The sequence below is a fragment of the Eptesicus fuscus genome, chromosome 22 (genome assembly GCF_027574615.1).
Source record: "Eptesicus fuscus isolate TK198812 chromosome 22, DD_ASM_mEF_20220401, whole genome shotgun sequence".
In the NCBI taxonomy this organism is placed as follows: Eukaryota; Metazoa; Chordata; class Mammalia; order Chiroptera; family Vespertilionidae; genus Eptesicus; species Eptesicus fuscus.
This window is the reverse complement of record NC_072494.1, coordinates 6,316,829-6,326,793: the sequence shown is the minus strand read 5'-3', so window position 1 is coordinate 6,326,793 and position 9,965 is coordinate 6,316,829. Positions and strand designations below refer to the sequence as shown.

General features: G+C 66.9%; 1 protein-coding gene across 1 annotated transcript; it reads left to right on the top strand.

Moving 5' to 3' along the window:
- Positions 1–246: 246 nt before the first annotated feature.
- On the top strand, positions 247–9,145 carry ALX3 (ALX homeobox 3). Its single transcript, XM_008147131.3, has 4 exons — positions 247–523; positions 5,481–5,797; positions 7,629–7,757; positions 8,158–9,145. The coding sequence occupies exons 1-4, from the start codon at positions 247–249 to the stop codon at positions 8,464–8,466; spliced, it is 1,032 nt and encodes a 343-aa protein (XP_008145353.2). The 3' UTR covers positions 8,467–9,145.
- Positions 9,146–9,965: the final 820 nt, after the last annotated feature.

Genomic DNA, 9,965 nt, shown 5'->3' with positions numbered 1-9,965 from the left:
GGGGGCTCCCGGCCTCCGAGGGGTTAACCCGCGCGGGGCTGCACGTGACGTGGAGGGTTCCAGCCGAGGCGCGGCCCCCTCCAGTCCTCCGCCCACCCCCCCTCTCCCCCCCACCCCCAGCGGTGCACGCCGCTCCCGGGGGCTCCGCGCCCCCGCGCCCAGGTCCCTCCCCCTTGGCGGGCGCTCACAAGCCGCGCGGGCTGCGCGAACCCGGGAGCCCCGGCGGCCTGTGCGCCCCGAGCCGGCATGGACCCCGAGCGCTGCGCGCCTTTCGGCTTGGGGCCCGGGCCCGACCCCTATGCGGCCGCTGGGGACGAGCCTCCGGGCGGCCAGGGGACCTCCGCCCCAGCGTCTCACCTGCATCCCGCGCCGCCCCGAGGCCCACGACTGACCCGCTTCCCGGCCTGCGGGCCTCTGGAGCCCTACCTCCCGGAGCCGGCCAAGCCGCCCGCCAAGTACCTGCAGGACCTCGGGCCTGGCCCGGCGCTCAACGGCGGCCGCTTCTACGAGGGCCCGGCGGAAGGTAACGCGGGGAGGAGCGCGCAGCCGACCTGCTCCCCTTCCCTCCCGGCCGCCCAGCCTCCCCGCTTCCCCCTCCCGCTCGCTTATTTCTCAACTTGGTGACCCTCCCGCGCGCACCGCGGCTCCCTCGGAAGCGAAGCGGCCCCGCGCCGGTCCCGGCCGGGCAAGAGCCAGCGGTGCGGGAGGCAGCCACGTGTGCCTTCCTTCGGCAGCGGGCATGGGAGGCGGAGGTCGAGCGAGGGTGCAGCGGCGGAAGCTCGGGGCCCAGTCGGACCCCAAGGCGGCCAGAGCCGGGAAGGAGCGTCCTGCTTGGCGGAGTGGGGCTGGAGCTGTCACCCACCCAGAAGCCCGGACCGGCCAGGGCCCCGGTGCCACACCGAGCCCTGGGCCCTGATGCGGGGAGAGGAGCGCGGCTTTTTTTTACGTGTAGCTCCTGTTGCAGCCCCGAGGCTGGGCCCCGACCCAGCACGGCCAAGCCGGGCCTGCCGAGGGCTGCGGCCTGGCCTCCGCCGGCCTCTCCTCCCAGGCCCAGCTTCCGCGGGGAGGGCGCTCACGGGTGACGGCGGCCGGCCCCCTGGTGCCGGGCCGAGCTCACGACGGAATAACTGTGCTCTTATTCCCCAGACTGACCTGGCCTCCCGTGGTGACGCCCGGCGAGGGCCACCCTCTCGCAGTCTGGGCTTCCCCGCTCCGGATCGCCGCCGCCGGGCCCTCTGGCGCAGCCCGGACGGCCTGATCCCGGCGCCTGGGCGTTCTGGGCGCGAAGGCCGGTTGGACCGCGCCAACCTCCCGAGATGGAGCTTGAATGCCCCGGCCGGGCAGGCGGGCCCGCAGTCCCGCCGGCGCCCACTGCCCGGGCGGACCTGTAGGAATCTGGGCGCCCGCGCCGCCCCATCTGCGCTACCTCATCTCCGTAGCTTAGGCCCCGAGCTGGGTCCCCCGAGATCGGCGCAACCCGCCTCCGCCCCGCTGGCGCCTCGCGGGCCTCCGTGGAGTGGACGGGCAGCCCCGGCCTTCGCCCGGCCGGCGGTGGGAATGTGCCGAGGAGGCGGGAGGTGTGTGGGGGTCAGCGGAGGAAATGAGCGAGGCCGCGGAGCGTCGTGTCTGCGCCCTTTGAAAGAGGCTCTCCTGATAAAAACCACAGTTGGGACTTAATGAGAAGCAGTTGGCCCGGCTCCTCTGATCCCAGCCAGAGGCGGCGGTCGCGCTGCGCCCGCAGCACCGCCGGGGACAGGTACCCAGCCGAGCGGGGCGCGCGGCGTCGGGCAGGACCCACCCGCGGGCCCGGGTCCCCGCTGGGCGCACCGGATCCCGCACGGACCGGACCGCGGGGCGCCAGGGCCCGCCCGGCGCCGAGCAGCCTGCGGAGGGCGCAGGAGCAGAAGGAGCGAGCGGAGGGAGGAAGCGGCGACGGCGAGGGGGTCGGCAACGAAATGCGCGGAAAGCAAACCAAAGCGTGTAAACAACCGAAAAGAGGGAAAAGGAAATTGAACAAAGTATCGGAGGAGAGGGGCGATCGTGAAGAGCAGAGGCGGCTGGCGAGCCGGGCAGGACGGAAAGGAACAGAGGAAGAGCGAACAAGGAAAGAAAGCAAGCGGAGATCGAACGAAGCGGGTAAATGGAGGAGGGAAGAAACGAAGAGAGAAGGAGCAGACAAAACGGAAGAAAGGGGGACATCCCAAGAGAGCAAAACCCAGCCACCAGGACGAGTGGGAGAAGAACAGGAGCGGTTCAAGCTGCGCGGAGGACAGGCCGGACGAAAAGGAGGCGCCGCGGGGCGAGCGGAGCCGGGGCAGAGCCCCTCGCGCACCCGGCGCGGCGGCCGGGACTCTGCGGCGGGCGCGCGGCCTGCGTACCTGCGGCGGAGCCGGGCTGCGGGGAGGGGAGGCCCGGGCTGCGGGGCGCGCCGTCTTCAGGTGGGACGTGGCGGGCCGACGGGGAAGCCGCCTCATTTCCCGGCTTTTAAAGTAGCGGGCACGGATGTTTCCAGTCCAGACCAGTGAGCGCGCAGCTGCTCCCCATCTGCGGCGCGATATCGGCCGCAGCCGGGCAGTTGCGCGCCCCGGAGCCCGGCGCGCCGCGCTCCTCTGCGGCTCTTGGGGGAGAGCGCCCAGCCCTGCCCCGGATCCCGCCGCGTCCAGACGGCGCGGTCTACCTCGCGCCCTCGGTGTATGGCTGCTCAGAGCGCCGGAGAGCTGCCTGCGGGTCCTCCCTGCTCTGCCCGGGGCCGCGCGGTCTGTCCCTTCGCTTGGCTCCCTGACCTCGGACCTCGCCTTCTGCTGGGGCGGAGGCCCTTAGCTGAGTACCCGGAGGGGCCGCACTCCCGGGCGGACCATGCCTCAAGGGGAGTTCCAGGTTATTGGCCCCTGGCAGAGGCCTCTAGGGCAAGGCTGGGACACTCTAGGCAGAGCACCAGGCCCCACTGGGGTCCCACAGGCGACGATCATGTCGTCACGGGCCTCCGGTCTTCAGCCAGCGTTGCAGGAGCCCTGGCCTCCGCTGGCACTGAGGGTCGCTTGGGAAATGGCGCGAGCGCGGAGCAAGCTGCCGAGAAAGTTCAAAGCCGGGTTGTTGGTTCTGGGGCCTCAGTGGACGCCATCGCCATCGTGGGGGCAGTAGGGCTCCGGGCAGGCGCCCCAGTGGGGTGCTCCCGCGCTGCGCGGCCTCGAGGCTGCAGCCCCGGTGCGGTGGGAGTGCTGGGAGCCTGAGAGTGAGCCAGGGACGGAGCTCCGTGGCCCCTCAGAGGTCCTTGTCCTGGCACCTGCCTTTCGCCTCGACCCCCAACCCTTGGCTGCTGTGGTGCTGCGGTTAGACAGACCCTAAACACGCAAGCGTTGAGCCCCAGGCTCCCATGTCCAACATGAGCGCTCCCCCTTTCCCGCCCAGTGTCCCCACAAGGTGCAAGTGACTCCCACACAGCCTGTAGGGGCTCGGCTTTAGACGCTAAAATTCAAACCGCTGGCCTGCCCACCTCCACCTCTTCTCTGGGCTTCCATCCTCCCGAGGCTGCTTGATGTTCTTGGACGCTGTCCTATCCTCCAAAGAGGTGGACGGCGCCCTCCCCGAGTCCTCAGGCAGATGGGGAGGTTTGGGGGCAATGGCAGGAGGGAGAAGCTCTGGTCCGCTGCCAGGCCTGGAGACTGGGCAGGGTGGGAGGCCACCCCCGGCCAGCAGGCTGTGCTCTGTGGGGGAGCCATCCTGAGAAGTCCTGCTGCCCACTCATCCCTGATCCTGGGTGGCTGACTCAGGGAGGCATGCCCTGCAGCCCCAGGTCTGGTCGCTTCCTCCGGGAAGATCCCCTTGGAACAGATGTTGAGGGCCCCAGAGGCAGAAGAGCAAGCCCCAGAGCTTTGGGGTGAGGGCACTGCCCTCTGCAGTGCTGTCCGCACTCCCCTGGCCCCCATCCCTGAGCCACACTCACCCTGTACTCTCAGAACCCGAGACTCAGGCCTGCTAAGTGTCAGACCTTGTCAGCTCCCGGTCTCCCTGACCATTTCCAGTTATTCGCTTCACCTTCCAAAGCCCTTCCTCCTAAGCTCCTACCGCGTGGAATTGCCCCGAGAACGACGACAACAACACAATGTGGCCCAGATTGGAAGCCAGAGCGGGAGCACTCCCTCCTCTGCTGTCTGGGAGGCTCCCCCTGAGCCGTGAGGGACCCTGGGGCCTGGCCGTGAGGGACGTCTATCGGACTCCCCCAGCCTCCAGGACACACAACTTATTTCAGCTCCCGGGGGTCCTGGGAGGTCCCTGACCACCTTCCAGCTGAGGGCACCTTGCACAACTTGTCCTCTACATGCACATAGGGATTCATCAGACCCAGAACCCCAGAAACGATCTCCCCAGTCCCATCCTCCCGGCCCCCCCCCCCCCCCCCCCCCCCCCCCCCAATGACAGCTGTGATCCTGACACAAATCCTGGGGAAGAAACTGCCTCTCGGTGCCAGCTGGCTGGGCCTCCGGGGCCAGGCCCTGCTGAGGACGGGGCCCAGGCCAGGGAAGGGGCCCTGTGAGTCAGTGGGGCGTCTTTGTGGCCTCGCTCCTGCCATCCCAGCAGACTGTTGTGTGGAGATCTCATGGTGACGCTGCTGGGGGCCTCGCCAGAGGAAGAGAGCGGGCAGTGGGGTGACCTGTTTCTCACTGTGCCTTGGTCCTGGCAGGACTCACCAAGCGTCCAGAGGGAGGGTGGGCGCCCTGGAGGAGGGCTGCTGGGGACCATCCCAGTTGCCACTCGGGTCCCCCTGCTTGTCAGGCTCTTGAGGAGGGAGGGGCAGGCTATGATGGGAACGATGGGGTTGGGGCTGTGCCCTGTTTCAGCTCCCTTTCTCTGCGTACAGCCTACCTCCTGCCTCTATTGCTGGAGCTTACCCAAACATCAGGATGTGGGCAGGGAGGAGGTAATGCCTCTGGAAGCTTCTTTGCCCCCTCTTGCCCTTCATACCCCAGGGCTAGGGGATTTGATTTAGCCCTGAGACTTGGGGTCCAGACCAGCAAAGGCTGTCGGCATCCGTGTTATGGGCATGAGGACATGGGAACCAAGGTCCGCAGAGTCAGGGACCAGGAGGCACTGTCTGGCAGGGGCAGGGAGATAGCTTTCCACCCTCTCATCCTCACCCCCTCCTCCCTCCCCTGCGCCAGGCCCTGCCATGGCGCCGATCCTGGCACCTCCACACCCTGTGGGATGTGCCACCCCAGAGCGCTTCCCCGAAATGGACCCCCTCTGGCCCCAGCAGATCCGCCCAGACCACAGACAGCCGGGTTCCCCGGGGCCCCCTCCCCAGCTGGAGGCTCAGCAGGGCGCCGCCTCATGCCAGGCTCCCATGGAGGGTGGCTGCCTGAGGAAGGGAAGAACCAGGAAGGGGGAGGCGGGGACTGAAGCGTCAACAGTCTTCCCCTCCCTCCATTCCACCCACAAAACCCTCTGGGTCGGTTTCCATCCTTTCTGTGTTTCCATTGCAGCCGAGGAGAAGGCCCCCAGGGCTGCCAGCTTCCCCCAGCTGCCCGTGGACTGCCGAGGGGGCCCCAGAGACGGGCCCTCCGCCCTGCAAGGCTCCCCGGGCCCTGGCCTGGCCAGCCTGCGCGTCCCCCTGTCCCCGAGACTCCCTGACTCCATGGAGTTGGCCAAGAACAAGAGCAAGAAGCGCCGCAACCGCACGACCTTCAGCACGTTCCAGCTGGAGGAGCTGGAGAAGGTTTTCCAGAAGACCCACTACCCCGACGTGTACGCCCGGGAGCAGCTGGCTCTGCGCACCGACCTCACCGAGGCCCGGGTTCAGGTGAGGGCACCCAGACAGCGGGCCAGGCCAGGGAAGGGCTGGGAGAGGTGGGCACCGGCGCCCCCAGAACTGCCTGTCCCAGGTGCCTGCTCCCCTGGGCTCGCCCTCCCTGCCCAGCTCTGCTGGGGCCACAGGCTGGCAGCCCAAGTTGAGGCTTATGCCTGGGTATGGGGTGGTGGCCTCTGCGTGGCAGTCCCCTCTGCGTGCACCGGCTGACCGGGTGATTGGGGACATGCCATTGAATGTCTGGGTCTTGGTTTCCCAGTTCGGGGAGCCCCAAAGGGCAGCCTGTGGAAGCAGTGAGATGCTGAGCACGTATCAGCGCTGCTCCAGAGGTGACTGTGGGATGGGAGGGTCTCCTGGGGGGAGGGGGGTGTCTCGGGCTCAGTGACACCCAAAGCCATCCTGAGCCAGTGACTTTCAGTCCTACCAACACTCAGACCCTGGCCAGGAGCCCCGCCCCACCCAGCAAACCTCCCAGCAGGAGTCAGGCCCCAGACTTCTGGAGGGGCCGTGGCCCGGCTTCCCCAGTGTGGAGCCCAGCCCGTGGGGATGCGGGTGGGAGAGGGAGACAGGAAGTCAGTGTCTAAGGCATTTTGGAAGTGGGAGCGAACTTGAAGGTGGCAAGCGGGGGTGGTGATGGGATGGGAGGCTCCGTGAGAGTCAGGCCCAGGAGGTGGCCGCTGTGGCCTTGCTGGGAATTGGCCTGACACAGCAGGTCCCTGCCCTGCCGAGCAGGAGGCCCTGGGAGAGGGCTCAGGTGGGCTTCTGGGGAAAGGGCGGAGGTGGTTTCTAGACGGGAGACTTCGTAGGGGCAGAGCTCACGCTGTCACCCCTGCGGGGCCTCTCTAGAGCCTGTGAAATCGCCGCGCAGGGCAGCTCTGGCAGGATCTGGGGGCCATCAGGCCAGTGCTGCCCGATGGGGAAGGCCCTCCGGCTGGATCCCACACAGGACCGGAGGGGCTCGGGCGTCCCCGCTTCTGTGCCCGGTCCTCCTGCCTCCACGTTCCTCCCACCCCCTCCCGGGCCTGACTCTCACGGAGCCTCCCATCCCGTCACCACCCCTGCTTTCTGGAACTGTCCACCCGCGCTCCCCAGGGCCCGGGGCCATCGGAGGGAGGTGGCCAACAGTCACACAGCCCAGATTACATAAGCACCAAGTCCGAGCAGCAGGTCTCCCTCCGAGGCCTCAGCCAGCCTCCGGGCTGGGCTCTGACTGGCTCCCCCTACGGAGCTGCTCTGGGACCCGGACCCTTCCCCTCCTTGGCCTTCTCACCCTGAGGGGTGCGGGCGCAGCCACAAGGCCCAGACCTAGTCCAGAAGCTTCCCAGTGATCGAGGCCCTAGAGCAGGGACACTTGCTCTGACGGGAGAGAGGAAGGCAGGGAGCTGCAGGGAGCTGGCAGGTGGGCGGCCCTCCCTGAGCGTGCCAGGCCTGCGGTGGGGTCTCTGCAACCCCAGGTTGGGGGTGGGCTATGCCCAGCTTCTTAACTCAGGGCCTGACCTGCCTGCATGGGGAGATGACCGTGGGCAAGCGTGAGGGGCTTGGGTGCGGTTACTTTTACACACTCATACACGCATGTGCGTGGACGCACACACAGACACACACACACACACACAGCTGCTTCTGTTTGCAGCCCCAGCTAGATCCCTAGAAAGCAGGGGAATGGTTTTGGTTTGGCTCAGTTTTGATATTGCCAACGACTGGTCCGGAGGCCGACACATAAATGCTGGCCAGCTGCCACCCTGTGGGACACAGCCATCAACTCGCCCAGCCGCTTCCCCGCCTCGGGGCCGCTTCCTCACCCCCTCGGCCTCCCCTGTGCCCCCAGGTCTGGTTCCAGAACCGCAGAGCCAAGTGGCGGAAGCGGGAGCGTTATGGGAAGATCCAGGAGGGGCGGAACCCCTTCTCGTCCGCCTATGACATCTCCGTGCTGCCCCGAACGGACAGTCACCCCCAGGTGAGACCCCGCCGCCCCCCGCCACACTCCTGCCGAGGCGGGTGTGACGGTGTCCCGCGGGGTAGCCAGTGAGAGTGTGAGCTCTGGCCTGGGGAGACCTGGAGTGGCCTCGGGGCCTGTGTGACTTGGGCAAACCATGCCTTCCTCTGGCCAGCGGGCCCCGTGTCACCCTGCCGGCACGGAGCAGCTGGCACAGGGGAGTCTGCGGAAAACTCCTTCGGGAAGCAGTGCCGGGGCCTGAGATGCCTCTGTGAGTGGGGGGCGGGGGGAGGAGGGTGGCAGATTCTAGACCTGTGCCAAGTGGCGGCTTCTTGGGAGTGTCCGGAGCCCTAGAGGCAGAGAGAGCCCTGTTAGGGGGGGCGGTCCCGGGCAGACTCACCGGCCTGCTTTCTCTTTGCAGCTGCAGAACTCCCTGTGGCCCAGCCCCACGTCGGGGAGCCCCTCCGGGCCCTGCCTCGTGTCTCCAGAGGGCATCCCCTCCCCCTGCATGTCTCCGTACTCCCATTCGCACGGGAACGTGGCTGGCTTCGTGGGGGTGCCGGCCTCCCCCGGAGCGCACCCTGGCCTCTACTCCCTCCACAGCTTCTCCCCTGCCCTGGGGGACCACAGCTTTGAGGCCGCCCCCGATGTCGACTATAAGTCTCCAAGCCTCGTCTCGCTCAGGGTGAAGCCCAAGGAGCCGCCCAGCCTGCTGAACTGGACCACGTGATCAGACGTGTGGACACGCAGACTAAGCTGCCACCCCCTTCCCTGTGCCCGGCTGCTCCCACCCCACCCTGGCCTGGATGCCAGAAGGACACACCTTTGCCTCAGAGCTCCAGATGGTTCCCAGGGCGGACAGAGCAGCTGGGGCCCTCAGCTTCTCGCTGAGTCTTTTCTCTTAGAATAAGGCGGGCTGCCCCAGGAGAGGGCCTGGAAGCCAGTGGGACTCTTCCTGCCACACACTGGGTCCCGCACCCAGACGCTGGGCTGGAGACTGCGTCCTGCCTCCTCCTTCAGACTTCGTCCGAGGGTCACTGTTGCCCCTCCGACGGAACTGGCTTCACTGGCTCCTCATTCGGGGAATGCAGGAAAATGGGAGCAGGACGGGGCTGAAGCAGAGGATCTGGTGACTTAGGGGAAAGCAGAATCTCCTGAGACCACCTGGGGCCTCACTCCCCTTCCCGCCACCAGGGGGCGTGCACCCAGCGTCTGGCATTGACGAGGGCCTGGAAGCTGAAGGGAGCTGGTGCTCAGGTCTCCCTGATCCAGCCCCCCTTCCTTCTCCCCTGTGCCCCTCCCCAACATGCTGTGGAGTCCTCTCCCCTCCAAGGGGCAGACATTTTACCAGAAACCACCAAATACTTGGATTCTCCCCCAGGGGGTCAGGCCAGAGCTATGCCACGGAGACCCTAGGCTCCCTTGGTTTACTCGCTGGGCGTTGGTAAGAAAGAGTCCCCCACCCTCTGAGCCCCGAGATCCGACCCACACTTTTGTAAGATGCTTTTGTAAAAACAAGTGTGCTGCCCGGCATAGTAATAAAGGTGCAGTGTTTGGACCTGGGGATTGCGTATTTCAGGGGTGGCACTGGGTAGCTCTAGGACTGGTCTGCTCGGGCCCTCGAGGCTGGTGCCTGCCACGCCGGCCCTGTCACCTGCCCAGGCTCTGTGGCTGTGTGTACAGGGTGCCCAGGTCTCATTAAGGAGGGCAGATTGGTGGTGGGAAAGGGGAGTGAATGAAAGACCAGCAAGCCCACTGAGGGCTGTGAGCTCCCCTGGGCGGGACCCCAGAGCCGTGGGGGTGGGGCGGCTCCTTCCCCCAGACGCCCTGGGAGCATGTCTGGGCTGTGGGGCAGAGACGAAAGCCAGGACCCTTTCTTGTGGTTGCGGAGTATTACCCATTCTATCCTTCATCCCCTCTGCCTTATCTCCCCAGCCCGGAAGGCAGGAAAACGCAGGCTGGCCCTCCCACCCTCGGTAAATCCCACCACATTGCTCCGAGCTCAGCTCAGCCAGCAGCCCCTCCCACCTCCCCACCCCCCAGCCCTTCCTCTTCCAGGCACCCAGAGCCAAGCACAGACTCCCGTGCTGGGCTTATTCCCAAAGGGGAGCAAGTCCCCCATCAGATGGACCTTCCTGCCGAGACAGTCCCTGGACTAGACGTGTCCCCCTTCTCTTCCTTTCCCTTCCCTTCCCTTCGCTCAGGGCCTGGCTTCTGGTGGCTTCTCTC